This window comes from Hemiscyllium ocellatum, chromosome 1 (assembly GCF_020745735.1).
Source record: "Hemiscyllium ocellatum isolate sHemOce1 chromosome 1, sHemOce1.pat.X.cur, whole genome shotgun sequence".
Taxonomy (NCBI): domain Eukaryota; kingdom Metazoa; phylum Chordata; class Chondrichthyes; order Orectolobiformes; family Hemiscylliidae; genus Hemiscyllium; species Hemiscyllium ocellatum.
Window position 1 is genome coordinate 50,867,524 of NC_083401.1, and position 21,602 is coordinate 50,889,125.

At 42.9% G+C, this 21,602-nt stretch overlaps 1 protein-coding gene across 2 annotated transcripts in view; it reads right to left on the bottom strand.

Annotated features, from left to right (window-relative positions):
• Window positions 1-21,602, bottom strand: part of LOC132834687 (A disintegrin and metalloproteinase with thrombospondin motifs 12-like) — a 547,736-nt gene that overhangs the window by 418,966 nt on the left and 107,168 nt on the right. For both annotated transcript variants that reach the window (XM_060853764.1, XM_060853682.1), the window contains exon 3: window positions 4,066-4,240. In XM_060853764.1, coding sequence (XP_060709747.1) covers window positions 4,066-4,240 — 175 coding nt within the window. The remainder of the gene's footprint in view (window positions 1-4,065; window positions 4,241-21,602) is intronic.

Genomic DNA, 21,602 nt, shown 5'->3' on the forward strand with positions numbered 1-21,602 from the left:
GGGGATTACTTTGGGAATAGTAATCACAATTCCATAAGTTTTAGAATACTCATGGAAAAAGACGAGAGTGGTCCTAAAGGAAGAGTGCTAGACAGGGGGAAGGCCAACTATACCAAAATTCAGCAGGAGCTGGGGAATGTGGATTGGGAGCCGCTGTTTGAAGGTAAATCCACATTTGATATGTGGGAGGCTTTTAAAGGCAGGTTGATTACAGTTCAGAAGAGGTATGTTCCTAAGACAATGAGGGATCGAAATGGCAAGGTTAGGGAACTATGGATGACAGGTGAAATTGTAAGACGAGCTAAGAGAAAGAAGTATACGTACTAAAGGTCTAGGTGACTGAAAATAGGCACGCTTTGGAAGAATATCGGGAATATAGGACGAATCTGAAATGAGGAATTAAGAGGGCTAAAGGGGTCATGAGATATCTTTAGCAAACAGGGTTAAGGAAAATCCCAAAGCCTTTTTTTTATATATAAGGAGCAAGAGGGTAACTACAGAAAGGGTTGGCTCACCCAAGTACAAAGGCGAAAAGTTATGCATGGAGTCAGAGAAAATGGGCGAGATTCTTAATGAGTACTTTGCATTGGCATTCACCGAGGAGAGGGGCATGACGGATGTTGAGGTTAGGGATAGATGTTTGACTACTCGAGGTCAAGTCAGCACAAGGAGTGAGGAAGTTTTGGGTATTCGAAAAGGCATTAAGTTAGACAAGTCCCCAGGTCTGGATGGGATCTACCCCCGGTTACTGAGGGAAGTAAGAGAGGAAATAGCTGGGGCTTTAACAGATATCTTTGCAGCATCCATGAACATGGGTGAGGTCCTGGAGGACTGGAAAATTACTAATGTAGTCCCCTCGTTTAAGAAGGGCAGCAAGGATAATCCAGGTAATTATAGACCAGTGAGCCTGACGTCTGTGGTAGGGAAGCTGCTGGAGAAGATACTGAGCGATAGGATCTATTCCCATTTGGAAGAAAATGGGCTTATCAGTAATGGGCAGCATAGTTTTGTGTAGGGAAGATCATGTCTTACAAACTTAATAAAATTCATTGAGGAGGTGACAAAGTTGATTGAAGGGGGAAGGGCTGTAGATGTTATATACATGGACTTTGGTAAGGCATTTGTTAAGGCTCCCCATGGTAAGCTCATGGAGAAGGTGAAGTCGCATGAGGTCCAGGGTGTTCTAGCTAGATGGATAGAGAACTGGCTGGACAACAGAAGACAGATAGTAGTAGTGGAAGGAAGTTTCTCAAAATGGAAAACTGTGACCAGTGGTGTTCCACAGAGATCTGTGCTGGGACCACTGTTGTTTGTGATATATATAAATGATTTGGAGGAATGGACGGCACGGTGGCACAGTAGTTAGCACTGCTGCCTCACAGCGCAAGAGACCTGGATTCAATTCCCGCCTCAGGCGACTGACTGTGTGGAGCTTGCACATTCTCTCTGTGTCTGCATGGGTTTCCTCCGGGTGCTCCGGTTTCCTCCCACAGTCCAAAAATGTGCAGGTTAGGTGAATTTTTTTTTTAGATTAGATTAGACTTACAGTGTGGAAACAGGCCCTTCGGCCCAACAAGTCCACACCGACCCGCCGAAGCGCAACCCACCCATACCCCTACATTTACCCCTTACCTAACACTACGGGCAATTTAGCTTAGCCAATTCACCTGACCCGCACATCTTTGGACTGTGGGAGGAAACCGGAGCACCCGGAGGAAACCCACGCAGACACGGGGAGAACGTGCAAACTCCACACAGTCAGTCGCCTGAGTCGGGAATTAAACCCGGGTCTACAGGCGCTGTGAGGCAGCAGTGCTAACCACTGTGCCACCGTGTTGCCATGCTAAATTGCCCATAGTGTTAGGTGAAGGGGGAAATGTAGGAATGGGTCTGGGTGGTTGCGCTTCGGCGGGTCGGTGTGTACGTGTTCGGCCGAAGGGCCTGTTTCCACACTGTAAGTAATCTAATCTAATTAAGCATTGGTTGCCTAATTAGCAAGTTTGCAGATGACCCTAAGATTAGTGGAGTAGCAGATAGTAAAGGGGACTGTCAGAGAATACAGCAGAATACAGATAGATTGGAAAGATGGGCAGAGAAATGGCAGGTGGAGTTCAATCCAGGCAAATGCGACATGATGCATTTTGGAAGATCCAATTCAAGAGTGAACTACCCAATAAATGGAAATCTCCTGGGGAAAATTGACATACAGAGAGATCTGGCTGTTCAGGTCCATTGTTCCCTGAAGGAGGCAACATAGGTTAGTAAAGTGGTCAAGAAGGCATATGGCATGCTTTCCTTCATTGGATGGGGTACTGAGTAGAAGAATTGGCACGTCATTTTGCAGTTATATAAGACTTTGGTTTCATCGCATTTGGAATACTGCATACAGTTCTAGTCGCCACATTACAAAAGGATATGGATGCTTTGGAGAGGATGCAAAGGAGGTTCACCGGGATGTTGCCTGGTATGGAGGGCGCTAGCTATGAAGAGAAGTTGAATTGATTAGGATTATTTTCATAAGAAAGATGGAAGTTGAGAGGGGACCTGATCGAGGTCTACAAAATCATGACAGGTATGGATAGGGTGGATAGCAAGAAGCCTTTTCCCAGAGTGGGGGACTCAATTACTAGGGATCACAAGTTCAAAGTGAGAAGGGAAAGGTCTAGGTTAGGGTAGATATGTGTGAAAAGTTCTTTACGCAGAGGGTGGTGGGTTCCTGGAATTGGTTGCCAGTGGAGGTGGTAGAGGTGGCACTATAGCATCATTTAAGATGTATCTGGACAGATACATGAATGGGCAGGAAGCAACGGGATACAGATCTTTAGAAAATAGGCAGCAGGTTTAGATGGAGGACCTAGATTGGCACAGGTTTGGAAGGCCAAAGGGCCTGTTCCTGTGCTATAATTCTTTTTGTTCTTTGTATAACAACAATAAACTAATATTACCCTTACTCTAACCCAGAATATCCCTCATTTAACTGGTGAAAATTTGGAAGTAGTGGAGCTCTAAAGAGGTCAGTTTGGAGTGAGGGAGGACATTCTATTTTGCTAAACCTGTTAAAGGTCCTAATCAGACCACATATGGTGAACAGATTTGGATCCCTTATCTAATGATAAACATATTATCATTGGAGGATTTCAGAGAAATTTCACTAGGTTGATCCCAGCTATTGAGGGAATGTTTTATGAGGTGAGGTTGTGTAAGTTGAGCCTGTATTCTTTGGAGCACAGAGGAATAAAAAGTGACCTTATTGAAACATAGAAACTTTTTCAGGGACTTGACAATGCAGATGCGGAAAGGTTGTTTCCCCTGTTGGGGTAGTCTACAAGCAGACGGTATAATCTTGGAATAAGGGGTCACCCTTTTGAAACAGAGATTGGGAGGAATTTCTTCTTTCAAAGGGAAGTGAGTATATGGAGTTCTTTTTCACAGAGCACTGTCAAGGTGAAGTACGTTCAAGGGTGAGGTCGACAGATTTTTACTCAATAGGGAATCAAGGGTGATAGGGAAAAGGCAAAAATGTGGAGCTGGGGATTCCAGGATCATCCAGGATCTCATTGGCTGACAGAGCAATCACAATTGACTGAATGATCTACTTCTGCTCTTGTCGCATGATTTATCTCGTAAAATGTTTATCAATATCAGCTTCTTTTGTCAGTCAATTGAAATGTTGTTTTTCAGAAAATTCCCTGTGATTTCAAAATATGATTATCATATTCCAGATTAGATCCCCTACAGTATGGAAACAGGCCCTTCGGCCTAACAAGTCCACACCAACCCTCCAAAGAGTAACCCACCCCCCCTACATTTACCCCTGACTAATGCACCTCACACGATGGGCAATTTAGCATGGCCAATTCACCTGACCTGTGCATCGTTGGTTTGGAGGAGGAAACCAGTCCATCCAGTGGAAACCCACACAGACAGTTGCCCGAGATAGGAATTGAACCCAGGTTCCAATCACTGTGAGGCAGTAGTGCTAACCACTGAGCCACCATGCCATCCAGTTTTACTTGCAGGAAATATTATGTTCATGAAATTGTTTTAATTAGTCATTAACCATACCTTGTATTCCACAAACTCTTGTGCCTGTTGGAGTGAACTCACGATGCTTCCTCTGAGAATGCTGGATAGCGTCCCTCTTATAAATAATGTGTGGCTGTTGTTCCCCTCTTTGCCTTGGATGGCCATTGACAGGTTCAATAAGATAGTCACCACTGCGTAATCGGAATAAACCATGCTGCAGAGAAAGACAGGGGGAATTTAAATTTAATTGCACATTTTCTTTATTGTTTTGATTTCAACCATAAATATTATATTGTAGAACATAGAACAGTACAGCACAGAAACAGGCTATTCAGCCCACCACATCGCTCTTGTAAACTAAATTCTATCTGGTTCCATGTGGCCCATGTCCCCATATTCACTGTCTGTTCACCTTTTAAGCATTGCTATTGTATCTACTTCTACCACCTTCCCTGGCAACATTTACCAGGCACCTATCACCCTCTGTATAAAATACATGTCTCACACAACTACTTTAAACATTCCACCTCTCACCTTAATCTTTTGCATCCTAATATTTATTTTTTTCACCGTGGGGAGAAGACTCCAGCTATCCATCTGATCCATGCCTGTCATAATTGTATATACTTCTATTAGGTCACCAATCAGCCTGCAATGCTCTAGCAAAAATAATCCAAGTTTGTCCCGAACTCTCCTTATAGCTAATATTCTCCAATCGATGCAACATCCTGGTAAGCCTCTTTCACACCCTCTCCAGATCATTCACATCCTTTCCATTCTTTCAATCAGAACTACACTCAATATTCCAAATGTGGCTTGACTAAAGTTTCATTCAACTGTAACATGACTTGCCAACTTTTATTATCAATACCTTACTGAAGAAGGCAACCATGCAGTATGGCTTCTTTACCACTTTATCCACTTGTGTTGCCATTTTCAAGGAGCTATGGACTTGCACCCCAAGATCCATCTGAATATGAAAGCTCCTCATGTATTGTCATTTACTGCATACTTTCCTCTTGCATTTGACCTCCTAAAATGCTTCACCTCACGCTCGCCCAGATTAAACGTCATCTGCAACTTCTCCACCGAACTTTCCAACTGCTGTATCCTTTGACAACCTTCCTCATTATCCACTACTCTACCAATTTTTGTGTCATGATTTGGAGGTGCTGGTGCTGGACTGGGGTGTACAAAGTTAAAAATCACACAACGCCAGGTTATAGTCCAACAGGTTTATTTGGAAGCATTAGCTTTCGGAGCGCTGCTCCTTCATCAGGTGGTTGTGGAGTATAAGATCGTAGGGCACAGAATTTATAGCAAACATTTACAGTGTGATGTAACTGAAATTATATATTGAAAAATACCTGGATTGTTTGTTAAGTCTCTCATCTTTTAGAATGGGCATGTAAGTTGCAAATTTACTAACCAGACCGACAGCATTTTCACCCAAATCATTATATAAACAAAAAAACAACAGAGGACCAACACTAATCCTTGCAAAACATGATTTGTCACAGACCTTCTGTCAGAAAAATAACCCTACACAACTATCCTCTGTTTTCCAAGACCAAGCTAATTTTGTATTGAACTAACAAACTCACCATGGATCTATGTGACCCATGTGACTTAATCTTCTGGACCAGCAGACCATGAGGGACCTTGTCAAATATTTTAGTAAAGTCCACAACATCCACTGCCCTACCTTCATCAATCAACTTTGTCACTTCCTCAAAAAACTCAATCAAATTTGTGAGATAAGACCTCACCCGCACAAACCCATACTGGCTATCACTAATACATTCATTCTTTTCTAAATGCAAGTACATGCTATCCCTAAGAATCTTCTCCAATAATTTATGTATCACTAGCATAAGGCTTACCAGCCTACAATTTCCTAGATTATCCTGAGCAAAGGAACAACATTGGCTGTTTTCCAGTCACAGGGACTTCAGTTGTAGCTACAGTATTCAAAGAACTCTGTCAAAGCCTTAGCAGTCTCCTCTGTTGCCTCTTTCAATATCCTGGGATAGATCCCATCAGACCCTGGGGAATTATCTATCTTATTTTTTTTCAAGACACCCAACACCTTCTCATTCTTTACATAGATATGCCCTAGAATATCAAAATACCCATATCAAGTCTTACCATCAGCTATGTCTTTTTCTTTGTTGAATATCAATGCGAAATACTCATGAAGTAGTCATCCTCTGCCTCTACACATAAATTCCCTCCTTTTTCCTTGAGTGGACCTACCCTTTCTTAGCAACCCTCTTGCTCCTACTATGTAAAATGCCTCGGGATTCTCCTTAATTTTACTTGCCAAGGATATTTCATGGCCCCTTTTAGACCTCCTAATTACTTGTTTAAGTTCTTGTCTGCTTCCTTTATATTCCTCAAGGGCCTTGCCTGATTTTAGTTCCCAAAACCTTGCGTGTGCTTCCCTTTTCTTTTTGACAAAACTTTCAATATCTCCTGCCAACCAGATATCCCAAATCTTGCCATGCTTACCTTTCATCCTCACCGGAACATAATCAACAGGCCTTTGAAAGACTCTTACATGTCAGCCGCCCCAATCTAATTTCTCTCATTCTTGTCTAATACTTTTGTAATTAGCCTTCCCCAGTTTAGCACTTTCATCTGAGAATCAATCTTATTCTTATGCGTAACTATTATAAAATTTATTGAACTATGATCACTATGCCCAAAATGCTCATCCACTGAAGCATTGATCACCTGGCTAGACCCATTCCCTAATACAAGGTCCAGTATGGCCCCCTCTTTTAAACAAAATTTACAGCCCAGGAACAGGCACTTCGGCCCTCCAAGCCTGAGTTGATCCAAATCTACTGTCTAAACTTGTCGCCCAATTCCTTAGCATCTGTATCCCTCTACTCCTCTGCATCTGTCCAGACGTATCTTAAATGAATGTAATGAAAACAAACCTAACCTACTCAATCTCTCTTCATAGCTAGCACCTTCCATACCAGGCAATTTCTTCGTTTACATTCTCTCCATCCTCTCCAAAGTGTCCACATCCTTTTGGTAATGTGGCAACCAGAACTGTACACAGAATTCTAAATGCGGCCAAACCAATGGCTTGTATAATTTTAACATGACCTGCAAGCTCTTATAGTCAATACCCTGTCCAATCAAGGCAAGCATACCATATGCCTTCTTGACCACTCTATCCACCTGCATAGCAACCATCAGTGTACAATGGACCTGAACTCCCAGATCTCTCTGCTCATCCACTTTTCTCAAGACTCTACTAATTATTGTATAATTCGCTCAAGAATTAGACTTGTCTAAATGCATCACCTCACATTGTCTGGATTGAAAACGATCTGCCACTTTTCCGCCCAACTCTCCAGTCTATCAATATTCTCCCGTATTATTTGACAGTCCCTTATACTTTCTGTATTCCACCAATCTTTGTGTCATCTGCAAACTTGCTAATCATACCAACAGTGCCCTCTTCCAGATCATTTATGTATATTACAAACAACAGTGGCCCCAACACTGACCCCTGTGGAACACCACTGGTCACCTTTCTCCATTTCGAGAAACTCCCTTCAACTACTACTCTCTGTCTCCTGTTGCTCAACCAGTTCTTTATCACCTAGCTAGAACACTCTGCACACCATGTGACTTCACTTTCTCCATTAGTTTACCATAGGGGACCTTATCAAATGCCTTACTAAAGTCCATGTATATGACATCAACAGCCCTTTGTTCATCTATCAACTTGGTCACTTCCTTAAAGAACTCTATTAAGTTGGTAAGGCACAATCTTCCCCACACAAAATCATGTTGCCTATCACTAATAAGCTCATTCTTTTCTAAATATAAATAGATCCTATCACTCGGTACCTTCTCCAGCAACTTTCCCACCACTGATGTCAGGCTCACTGGTCTATAGTTACCCAGAATATCCCTATTATCCTTCTTGTACAGGGGGACAACATGAGCAACCATCCAGTCCTCCGGCACCTCACCTGTATTTAAGGATGCCACAGAGATTTCTGTCAGAGCCCCAGCTATTTCCTCTCTTGCCTCCCTCAGCAACCTGCGATTTATCCCATCCGGTCCTGGGGATTTGTCCACCTCAATAACCTCTAGCCTACCCAACACATCTTCCCTAGTTATGTCGACGTGATCCAACCTAATCAAACTTCTATCTCTAATCTCAATATTCATCATGTTCCTGTCCTCAGTGAACACTGATGCAAAGTAATTATTCAGAAGCTCACCCAGTCGCTCAGGTTCAACACACAGCCTTCCTTCATTATCCTTTAATGGGCCAAACCATTCTCTAATTACCCACTTGCTTCTTATACAAGAATAAAATGCTTTGGGATTCTCCTTAATTCTACTCGTTAAAGCTATTTCATGACCCCTTTTAGCCCGCTTGATTCCTTGCTTAAGACTGGTCCTACTCTTCCGATATTCTTCAAGGGCCCATTCTGTTCTTCGCTGCCTAGACCTTATCCTCTTGGCCAGTCGTACAATTTTTCCTGGCATCCACGGTTCGTGAATCTTGCCTTTCCTAAACTTTGCCTTCACTGGGAAATGCCTATCCTGCACTATCTTTAACCTATTTTTGAAAGTCTCCCACATATCAAATGTGGACTTCCCTTCAAATAGCTGTGCCCAATTCACATTTCTGAGCTCCTGCCTAATTTCGACATAATTGGCCTTGGCCCAGTTTAGTACTCTTCCCTTAGGACCATTCTCTTCTTTATCTATGAATATTCTAAAACTTACAGAATTGTGGTCACTGTTCCCAAAGAAATCCCCCACCTCAACTTCTTCCACCCGTTCTGGCTTGTTCCGCAGTACCAGGTCCAATATGGCCCCTTCCCTCGTTGGACTATTGACATACTGCTCTAGAAAACTCTCCTAGATGCTTCATACAAATTCTACCCCATCCAGACCTCTGATGCTAAGTGTATCCCAGTCAATGTTGGAAAAATTAAAATCTCCCATCACGTCTACCCTATTGCCTCTACATCTTCCCATAATCTGTTTACCTATTTGTTTCTCTACCTCATGCTCACTGTTGGGAGGCCTGTAATACAGCCCCAACAACGTAACTGCATCTTTCTTATTTCTCATCTCCCCCCATAATGCCTCACTACCCAAGGTCTCCATAGTGTCCTCCTTTAGCACAGCCATGATATCATCCCTGACCGGCAATGCAACTCCACCCTCCACCCTCCACCCCACCCTCCCATCTCCACACCCCCCCCCCCCCCCCCCAACTTATTTCCATCCCTGTCCTGACTGAAGCATCTATATCCTGGAACATTTAATTGCCAATCATCATGCCCTTCCTTCAACCAAGTCTCTGTGATTGCAATAATGTCATTCTCCCAGGCACCAATCCAAGCCCTAAGTTCATCTGCCTGACCCACTATACTCCTTGCATTAAAGTAGATGCATTTCAGGCCATCAGTTCTTTTGCGCTCATCTGCTCTCTGCCTACTCTTCCCCTTTTTAATGCTATCTTCATGATTCTTACAGTCTCCAGTCTCCACCTCGCTGCCTACTTGTTTTCTCTTCTGGTTCCCAGGCCCTTGGCACATTAGTTTAAAACCTCCCCAACAGCAGTAGCAAAACTTCCCCCAAGGACATTGGTTCCAGTCTGATTCAGATGTAGACTGTCCATTTTGTAATAGTCCCACCTTCCCCAGAACCAGTCCCAATGTCCAACAAATCTGAACCCCTCCCTCCTACACCATCTCTCAAGCCACGTGTACATCCTGCCTATTTTTTCATTTCTACGCTGGCTAGCACGTGGCACTGATAGTAATCCCGAGATCACTACCTTTGAGGTCCTCCTCTTTAACTTCTCTCCTAGCTCCCTGAGTTCTTCTTTCAGGACCTCATCTCATTTTTTACTTATATCGTTGGTGCCTATAAGGAACTGGCTGTTCACCCCCCCCCTTTTAGAATGCTCTGCAACCGATCAGCGACATCCCTGACCTGAGCACCTGGGAGGTAACATACCATCCGGGAGTCCCGTTTTCGGCCACAGAACCGCCTATCTACTCTCTTTACAAAACAATCCCCTATGACTATGGCCCTACAAGTCTTTGTCCTGCCCTTTTGAACAGCAGTGCCCACCATGGTGCCATGATCTTGGCAACAGCTGCCCTCTCCTGGTGAGCCATCTCCCCCAACAGTATCCAAAACGGTATACATGTTTTGGAGGGAGATGACCACAGGGGACACCTGCACTGCCTTCCTACTCTTTTTCTGCCTTTTGGTCACCCATTCACTGTCTCCCTCAGCAATTCCAACCTGCGGTGTGACCAGTTCACTAAACGTGCTATCCACAACCTCCTCAGCATCGCTTCACTCCACCTTCTCTCCTGTAAAAATGGAGGCCCGACTCCCGAGGTAAGTTCCTTTTTAAGTGGGAAAACTGACCCTTCCCGGCAGCCCTCACTTTACTCTACCTTCTCTCCTCAACGTTCTGTCAAAATGGAGGCCCGACTTTACTGCACTATCTACATATTGTTGCAAGAAACACTCCTGGATGTACCTAACAAATTTTGCCCCATCAAAGCCCATGGCAATAAAGATGTTCCAGTCAATATTGGGAAAATTAAAATCACCCAAGACAATCAGCTTTTGTGAACAGTTTACAGGAATCCGAACTCTTCAAATTTATCCAGGACAACTTCTTAAGTCAGCATGTTGAAGTTCCTCCAAGCGAGGGGATCTTCCTAGATTTGGGTAAGTCATTGAAGTATCAGTGATCATACCTCGGTTAAATACAAGATTATTATGACATCGGTCATGACTGTTCCTGAACCACAAAAACCACAAGAAATAACAGCTGATTAAATGATGGCTGCCATTTGGCAACTGAAAAACAGCAAAGCTCTTGAATAACCAAGTGAATATAATATCACCGCATGTCATGTCAAACGTATCAAACTGAAAGATTCTATCCTTAGTGTGTGTGATCAGCTGATCAACGACTGAAATACAGCAATTAAAACCAGGCTGGCATGTCTGATGCAAGATCTGTGTGATTGGACATCAGTTAAAGACAGATGAAAGCTCAGCTCTGGTAGTTGTCCAAAATCTTTTTAGACTTGAATTGCTAGCTTTCGACCCATATCTTATTTTTCAGTATTTATACAAGAAAAGCATGTCGTACCTTACACTGGAATTGGAGGTTGTCAAAAATGGATCAATCTGATCTGCTGGTATGAAGGAAATTAGGCCCATTTCACCAACCCAAGTTATCTTGATCTCTATGTAAAAAATGAGGTCTGCAGATGCTGGAGATCACAGCTGAAAATGTGTTGCTGGTTAAAGCACAGCAGGTTAGGCAGCATCTCAGGAATAGGGAATTCGACGTTTCGAGCATAAGCCCTTCATCAGGAAGGGCTTATGCTTGAAACGTCGAATTCCTTATTCCTGAGATGCTGCCTAACCTGCTGTGCTTTAACCAGCAACACATTTTCATCTTGATCTCTATCACTACCCTATTTATAGTTCACAATGCTTCCAAGTTTGTGCCATTTGTAAAATGTGTTAGAGTGCCCTACATACCTAAGCTTTGGTCATTTCTGTGGTCCAAATAAAACACTGGCCCTTGTATTGAACCCCATGGAAAGCCAATGTATATGTTCCTACTGTATATCATCTTCAATTCTGAAAATTAATTGTATCAGTTTATTACTCAGTTTATAACTCAATTATTACTCAGTTTCCTGTCATTCAGCCAATTTCATATCCATCCAACCATTTCCCCTTTTAGAGCATGTGCATGATCTTGCTGACAAGCCTGTTGTCCAGCAATTCGGCAAACACCTTTTGGAAGTCCATATTCACATCAGCTGCATTATCCTCATTAACCCCTACTGTTAATTCATTCAAAACATATCAAATAAGTCAATTAAACAACATTTGACTTTAAGATTCGGGCAGTTTTTCTTACTTAATGTACATTTGTGAAAGTGACTGTTAATTTTCTCCCAGGTTATCATTTGCAAAAGCTTTCCCACCACTAAGGTTAACTTGTTGGCCTAGGGTTTCTTGACTAATCAGACACCTTTGTTGAAAGTTGCTGATCTTTTAGCATCATCAAATCTAAGGAAGTTTGGAAAACTATTGCCAATATTTTGCAATTTTCACCTTAATTTTCCTCAGCATCCTAATATGCAGCTCATCTTATCCTGGTGACATACCAACATTAAGAATGCAAGTTCTTTCAGCTATTTTCGGTTTATTAGATTTGTTATCATGTGTACTCCAGTTACAGAAGTACAGGAGAACAGTGAAAAGTGTACAATGTTGTCAGTACATGGCACCATTTTAGGTACCCAGTAGCTACGTACAAAAAGAAGAGAAAAATAAATAAAACAAGTTACACTACGTTACAGATATGCAATGTATACATTAGGAAAATAAGAAATAAAGCAAAAAAAATGATATTCAGTCTTTCTGTAAGGGTTTCCAGGTGGTCTGCCTTGCTATTTCTTTTCTCTGTATTTATCGAGTGTCTCCAGGATCTTTGCTTTCACATTGGCTTTGACAGCATTTTCTTCCTTGAAAAGCATGGGCTCAATGAACACATCCACATGTCAGTCAATTCCTTGTTTTTGAACTCTAATTGGTCCCAACCTCCCTTCACCACATGTTTACAATTTATGTGCCTGCACAAATCTCTGGATTTTCTTTTATGTTGGCTGTCAACCTCATCTCACAAAATAATTTTCTTATTTCTTTTAAACTTCATCTGAAATTTCTACATTCAGCTCAGTTTTCACATGTATTAACAACTTGACATATTTCAAATACCTTTCTTCTGTTTTATCTTCCTCTCTACTTCTTATGTCTTCCAGGGAACTCTGGTTTTGTTTGTCCTATCTTTTCCTTTCTTGGGAATGTTCCTCAACCACAGTCAAACGATAGCCTCTCTAAAGGAACCCCATTATTCTGTTCAAGTTTAGAATGTCAATGTTTAATTCAATTTTAGCTTGGCCAGGTTTGTTTATACCACCACTGAAACTAGCTCACCATCAAGTAATTAGTTTTCCTCTAGTCTGTTCTCTTTCCCTCAGAGTACAACTTGGAGACAGTGCAGTATGAAAGTTTGGTAAGTGTGGGAGTTTAAGAGTTAATCTCTAGTTTACAATTCAGTACCAGTTCCTGCTCGCACTGATAAGATCAGCTGTTTAGTAGAGTTTAAGACAAAAAGGTGGACTGTCAATTCTCTTTTAGGGCCAAGGAGAGTAACAACAATCTCTCTGAGTGGGTCCGCAGCAGCCTGAAGAGTTACCTGGGGCTAACATTTAATCTGGTTTAAACCAGTTTCTGAAACAAAATTTTCGAAGCTGATAACTTCTGGCACTATACTTTGCCGGACTGGAAAGAATAGAAGAAGAAAGTAGAAGTGATAATGATAGGAATTCATTAGACAAGTGTTCCTGTGACTGAAGATAACGTGTTGTCTCCTTGGTGCTACAGTCTTAGATGTCATTAAATAGCTGCAAGGCATCCTGAACGGGGAGGATGCTAAGATGGAGGTCTGGTACAAATTATTTGGAGACGCCGATATTGGACTGGGGTGTTCAAAGATCCTGATGAAGGAGCAGCACTCCGAAAGCTCGTGCTTCCAAACAAACTGTTTGACTATAACCTGGTGTTGTGTGATTTTTAACTTGGTACACATGGATAGAGACAGGAAGAAGAATGAGATCCTGCATCATGAATCAGGGAGCTAGACAGCATAATAAAAAAGTAGCAATCTCTGCATTACTCCTGGTGCCACTTGCTTGTGCACAGAGAAATAGGAAAATAGAGCAGTACAATATATAGCTCTAAAATTGTGCATGAAAGAGTGTTTTCGATTTCTGGATCACTGCGGCCATTTCTGGGGTAGCTGGGACCTGTACAAGTGGAACAGTCTGCACCTGAAGGAGAATGGGCCACTATCCTTCAGGGTGGGTTTGCTCGTGCTGTTGAGATTAATTTAAAACCTGTTTTGCAGAGATGGGGGCAGAGTGTTAGTACAACAGGGGCATAGTGTATTTCAGTAAAGGAACCAGAGAATATTCAGCTATGTTGAGCTTCAAGGAAGTAAGGTGGGGCTGCATGGCCTCAACTTTAATGGCAAAAGTATTTTATATAAAACAAATAAGTTAAGAGGATGGACTGACAGATGGAATTGTTGCCATAGAGAGGTGATTGAGAGAGGGGCAGGTCTGTGCTCCCCATTCCAGAGTATACAATCTTCTGGCAGGACACAAGAGGGTGAAAAACAGGAGATGTCTTCTGTTTCTTCCTTGGAAACTACAGGCTCATACTATTAAGGAGTCAGCTACTGCATTAAGGAGGGATGATATCTTGTAAGCATCTTCAAATAAGGCGTTGTAGTACAGTTTATGAATAAAAAGAGGGCAGTTACACCACTGGGAGTATACTGTAGCCTGCCAAACAGTCAGCAGGCAATAGAGGAGTAGATATGTAGACAATTTTCTGATGTGTGTTAATGGAATAATAGGGTAATTATAGGTTTGCCCAATATTAGTTAGGAGAATCATCATGTAAAGGATTTCAGGCATCAGATTTCTTGAAATGAATTCAGAAGAACTTTTAAAATAAATATATAGAAGGGTCGACAAGCAACAGGGCAGTGCTCAGCCTAATTCTGGGGAACAAAGCCAAACATGTGTTCAAGGTGGCAGGGGGAGTACATTTTAGTAACAGTGACCACAACATCGCACTTTGTATTCCAGCTGCCACTTGCCACCCATGTGCCTAAACTGTCAACATCCTTGTGCAGCTTCCTCATGTCCTGTCACCTGTCTTTTTGCCATCTGCAGACTGAGGAACAATGCCCTCAATTCCTTCATCCAGATGGTTAATGTACAACATGAGTAGTTGCAGTCCCAACACTGACTCATGTAGAAGTCCACTGGTCGGTGACTGCCATCATGAAAAAGACCCCTTTATCCTCACTCCGTTTTCTGCCAGTCAGCTAATTCTCTATCCATATCAATACCCTGCCGCCAACACCATGGTCTCTTATCTATTTAGCAACTTCTTATGTAGCACCTCGTCAAAGGCCTTTTGGAAATTGAAATAGACCAGGTCCAGGGGCTCTCCCTTGAGGTCCTTGCTTGTTACCATCTCAAAGAATTCTAACAAATTTGTCAGGAATGTCAAATGCATCTCCCCTTTGAGGAAGGTGTGCTGACTCATCCCTAGCTTACCTTGTTCTTGCAAGTACTCCATAATCACGTTCTTAATAATGGGCTGTAAAATCTTACCAACGACTGAGGTCAGGCTAACCGGCCTATAGCTTCCTGTCTTCTGCCTCTCTCTCTCTTCTTAATGAGTGGTGTTACATGTCCCTTCCCCTCTCAATTCTTTACAGGAATAAGCTCAAGGGGCCGAGTAGCTGCCTTTTGCTCCTAAGTCATCTGTATTACTATCCCAGTCCAAGATAGCTGAAGTCACCAATTAAGCTACTCTGTTTTTGCACATCTCAGTAATTTCCACACATGTTTTACCCACTTTTATATCTTTGCCAATTGTCCTACAGAATCAATGGGAAAAAAATGAGGTCTGCAGATGCTGGAGATCACAGCTGAAAATGTGTTGCTGGTTAAAGCACAACAGGTTAGGCAGCATCCAAGGAATAGGAAATTCGACGTTTCGGGCATAAGCCCTTATCATTCCTGATATGCCCGAAACGTCGAATTTCCTATTCCTTGGATGCTGCCTAACCTGCTGTGCTTTAACCAGCAACACATTTTCAGCTACAGAATCAATGGACTAATTGACACAGTGGCTCAATAGTTAGCGCTCCTGCCTCACAACACTAGGGATCTGGGTTTGATTCCACCCTCAGGCAACTGTCTGTGTGGAGTTTGCACAGTCTCCCATGTCTGTGTGGGCTTCATCCGGGTGCTCTGGTTTCCTCCCACAGTCCAAAGATGTGCAGTTTGGGTAGATTGCCTATGCTAAATTGCTCATAGTATCCAGGGATGTATAGGTTAGGTGAATTAGCCTGGAGAAACGTTGGAGTAGAAGCACAGGGTTGGTTTGGGTGGGATGGTCTTTTGAGGGTCAGTGTGGATTCGACGGGCCAAATGACTTCCACACTGTCAGGATTCAATGATTACTATCAACTTTGAACACTCCTGTCATTGCAGTAGTGGGATTTTATGGTTTTAGAAGTTGACATGAGTTTTATTTAGTTTAATTTAAATAAATAGATCTGTGTTTTCCATAGTTGATTTTACTTCGGTGTAATGATCTAGGTAACTCACTGACTTCTTTATGATTCACATCACCTTTGTGAGTCACTAATGCGCATGATTTAGGTGAATGCAATATGAATGCAATACATGATGAATAATCTTGCATGCAACTTAAATTCCATTTGAGACTTGTCTCTTGCTGGTACATTAAATTAGCCGAAGCATGAAATACAAATGGGCTTCACATCATGTAGTCACATTTTTTCTTTTGACACCAGAATCAAATGCTTCAACATAAAAGGGAGAAAGGTCTGAGAGCACTCTCCAGAATATTGCAATATTATTCTTTATTAGAATAATAACATGCATTTTAATACCTTTTATTCTTTAAGTAAATGCTTCTTCTGCACTTATCTGGTTGCTCTCCATTGCTTGCAGCAAACTGGTTTGGTGGGGGGAGGGCAGAGTGTGATGGTACCGGATGAAATGGCTTTCTGGCGCAATTGGAAATGATGTGAAACAGAAAACATTTTGCAGCCATTGGGAATATAGAAATTTCTGAAGGAGGATGCCAGTGCTGAAAGTGAGATATCGACAATCTTTCTAATGGGGTCCTTGCTATCTTTCCAACTTTCCACAGAACCCAATTTATTTCATGTGTTGCATCAAGCAAAGCTTAATAAAACAGTAGTTCATTCTCTCTCAGTTCACGTACTGACATTGGTTAGAAATTCTGCCCACTAAATGGAAGCATTCCTGACTCTATCTCAAACCTTCGGGTCAGGGAGATTACTATAAATTAACATGTGGCAGGAAGATATCTGTGTTGTGAATCCACCTGAGCAAGGTGTGGTGGGGAGTAGGGGCTGGGGGGGGTGGGGGGGCATAGAGGTGGAATACCACTTTTGCTGAAAGCATGAATTTTGAGAAACTTTGAAATTCTAAGCCCAGTTATTGCTGTTCTGCAATCATTTCCACCAAACAGCTCTCACCACATGCACCATTTGGACAAAAGCAGAATTGGAGTAAAAGCTGGGCAATGGTCCCACCACGTGTGTCTTTTAGCAGTAGGGCAAGGGTGGAGGGGGGGTGCACAAACTGGAACAGCCCACCATCTCCCCAGCTACATAGAGAGTCATAAGACAGGCTGCCAAAATCTGCAGCCTGTACATTAATGAATACGGAATGCTCCGATGAGCTTGTTAAAAGCAAATGCCAATATTACCCTGCCCAAGCCATAATACGCTTTGGTATGGGCAGGAACAGGTCAAGTGTTTTTTTTAAGTTTTTCAAGGCCGGGAAGCAGATGAGTTTTATCTTCAGAGGGTCATTACTGGGAGATGGTTCCCTCTTCCTTCCTGTTCATCTGAACTTCAAAACCCATCCTTCCACCCACCTCAGCCATTACCCACCTCGCACCTCCCCCCCCGTCAAGTCTTTCACCAGCATTATTTCAACTTCACTACCCACCTTGTCCCCCACCCACCTTTGCCAACCACTCTCCATGGTGGCCAAACCTTCCCTACCCAACGCAATACACACCACTGAGCTCTAGCACAGTCAAACCTAGGTGCCAGCTAATTGAATACTCTTGCCACTCAGGGGGCATAATTCCCAATCTGCACTAAAACAGTCCTGGCCGCTAATTCCCCTTCAGCAGACAGGGTGTCAGGTTGGAGGTGGGAGAGGTGTTTCTGAGCTGTCTACAACGTCCCAAAACTTGGCACATCGTTGTCAGGCACTGAGTCCAGATGGCTCTGTGCTAATCAGATAGAAAGTGTAGGAAAGGCAGGTACCCTAGTAATGTCATGAATATCTTCACAATTTAAACAAATGAGCCCATCCACTTAATTGGAGCAAGGCCAAAGGGCTGATGGATGGGTGCAAATTCCATCCAAATGTATTTCAGGTAGAGAGGTAGAAATATATTCCACTTGTTTTAACAGTATTCCTCTTACAAACTTTACAAATGGGTTTTCAAATAACACACACTTGAAAAGAAAATGTAATAATGATGTGGCAAAATGCAGATTATGACCACTTAGAATCCCTACAGTATGGAAGTAGGCTATTTGGCCCAAAGTCCACACTGACCCACCCACACCCACCACTCTAACTTGTCCCTACAACCCTGTATTTCCCATGTGAATTCACCTAGCCTGAATATCCCAGGACACTATGGACAATTTAGCATGGCAATTCACCTAACCTGCACATCTTTGGACTGTGGGAGGAAACTGGAGCACCCGGAGGAAAGATGCAAATGTGGGGAGAATGTGCAAACTCCACGCAGACAGAGCGTGGAATCGAACCCAGATCCCTGGCACGGTGAGGTAGCAAGACTAAGCACTGAGCTGTCTACATCTTTTACAGTTTGCTCAAGAGCGATGACAACCAGAATTTTCAACCTTCCCCAAAGCACGCCACTGGTGGAAAACAACAGAAACCTCAAAGAGGTCACAATGTTAATGCAGTCAAGTCAAAGCTTGCAGATGGAGGGACTTTGTCAGGTATTTATTATTCCCTGTCAAATCATCCACATATCTTAAAGGTATTGATTCTTGCTGGATTGCATTTACTGGCTGCATTCCAATACTTCACAAAATGGCGATTTGTCTTAACTTTGTGAGTTGATAGGCAATTTGATAAATTACAGTCAAAACCTTAATCACAGTCTTAAACAACATCCACAAAATGTATTTTCTAGCAGAAATCTTCTGATAGCAATCAAGAGTGAGATTTTTTTCCTCCCTAACCTCAGGGCAGATCTTTTCTCAAGCCTTTTTCCATTCCTGTATCATGTAATCAGGCCACGCACAGGAAAAAAATCCTCATTGATTGACAGAAGGCACCTAATAAATACACTTCTCAGAATATCAGTGTGATATTTCACTGTCATTTGGCTGAATCTTAAATTTTTTTGGTTAACTCTGAATTGCGATGTTACTTTTTGGAGCGTTTTTTACCACCAGGTGGAGTGAGTTTTTTTTTGCTGTACCCAATCAAATGTGTCTCATTAACAAGCTGCTCCACCATAGTAACTTTCATAATCCAACACCACCTTTACACTCATTATTTCCAGAACAACTCAGCATCATGTCTCATGTCAATGCCAGCTCTGAAAGGCTGCTCTACCCTATTCCTCCTATATCCTTTACCCACGTTGACCAGATATCCAAATCTGACCTACGCCCACTTGCCAGCATTTGGCCCATATCCCTCTAAACCTTTCCATTTCATATACCCATCCGGATGCCTTTTAAAGGCATTGGGGCAGCATGGTGGCTCAGTGGTTAGCACTGCTGCCTCACAGCTCTAGGACCCCGAGTTTGATTCCTGCCTGAGGTGACTGTCTGTGTGGAGTTTGCACATTCTCCCCGTGTCTGCATGAGTTTCCTCTGGGTGCTCTAGTTTCCTTCCAGGTGGATTGGCCATGTTAAATTGCCCATAATGTTAGGTGCATTAGTCAGGGATAAATATCGGGTAGGTAATAGATCTGGGTGGCTTACACTTCAGAGGTTTGGTGTGTACTTGTTGGGCTGAAGGTTCCGTGTCCATACTGTAGGGAATCAAATCTAATCATCTGGACAAAATCCTGCTTTGCGCCTCACCCTCAATGTCCTGGCACTGCAACCACAAAATCACAACTTGCTCACACTCAAGTGTTGGCAGCTGCCAGGATAGCAGGCACACAGCTCCAGGTGATCACAGCCCATCTAAACATGAGTGTAATAGAACCCCTTTTTGTCAATGAATTCCACAGTGTTGCATACAGCCCTGTCAGTACCATATATTTATAGTCATTCGCATCCCAAGCTGCAGCACTAACCTTACTACAGGATCAAAATTTCCTAGTATGGTCTTGCACAGACAGCATGGGTCACTGTCCTCATGTCTTTGTGGGTGCACAACTGAGAGAATCCCCACAGGTCACCCACTGGCCCCAACAAGGAGCCAATAGCATAGACATTCAGCCTCAGAGTGATCTTCACAGCCAATGGGAAAGGATGGCCTTACATTCCTACATCCCTCAGATCATGTTCCAGTATCCGGCACAGTTTTGTCAGTGCTCCCGGGATTGGCACTGCCACTTGCTCATGCCCTGGAAATGGATTCCAACCTGGAAAATTATGGGCCTCCTAAGGGACCTTATAGCTGTGACCTTTCCCCCATCTGGGTGTTGTTTATCCTTTGCACCACCTCTGGCTGTTCCTGAGCTTGTTGTGGGTCCTGTACCTCCTACATCTGTCTTCACCTGTTTACCAGCAGCTGGCAGGGCCCATGATTCTTGGTGGTAATGGTTAAAAGTGGGAACAGAAGTAGCAAAAGAGGTTCTTATAGAATGATAGTGTCATTTAGTTATACAACACTAAAAATGACCTTTCAGTCGAACTTGTCCATGCTGACCAGATGTCCAAGCTTGACCTAGTCCCATTTGCCAGCATTCGGCCCATATCCCTCTAAATCCTTCCTATTCATGTACCCATCCAGATGCCTTTTAAATATTCTGATTGTACCAGCCTTCACCACTTCCTCTGGCAACTCATTCCATACACGCACTACCCTCTGTGTGAAAAAAGTTGGCCCTCAGGACCGTTTTATATATTTTCCCTCTCACTTTAAATCTATCACCTCTAGTTCTCGACTCTCCCACTCCAGGGAAAAGACCTTGTCTATTTACCTTATCCATGCCCCTCATGATTTTATAGCTGCAAATGTGTTGCTGGTCAAAGCACAGCAGGCCAGGCAGCATCTCAGGAATAGAGAATTCGACGTTTCGAGCATAAGCCCTTCATGAAGGGCTTATGCTCGAAACGTCGAATTCTCTATTCCTGAGATGCTGCCTGGCCTGCTGTGCTTTGACCAGCAACACATTTGCAGCTGTGATCTCCAGCATCTGCAGACCTCATTTTTTACCTCATGATTTTATAAACTACTATAAGGTGACCCCCTCAACTTCCAACACTCCAGAGAAAAAAAGCCTGAGTGTATTCAGTCTCTCCCTACAGCTCAAACTCTCCAACCTTGGCAACATCCTTGTAAATCTTTTCTGCACCCTCTCATGTTTAACAAAATCTTTCCTACAGAAGGGCGACCAGAACTGTACACAGTATTCCAAAAGTGGCTTCAGGCCAGTCATCAACAGAATCCACTGCAGATGAGCAAAACACATTTCACCACATGTCCCACATTATCCATGCACCCATCATCCAACCACATTCATGCTCAGTATGTGCATCAACTTGGCGAAGGTGCCACTCTCGCTGAGTGGCCATCCAATGTCATTGAGAAGAGAGTGCATGCAGCACTCCGATGCAATATCAACTGCAGCACCACATTGAA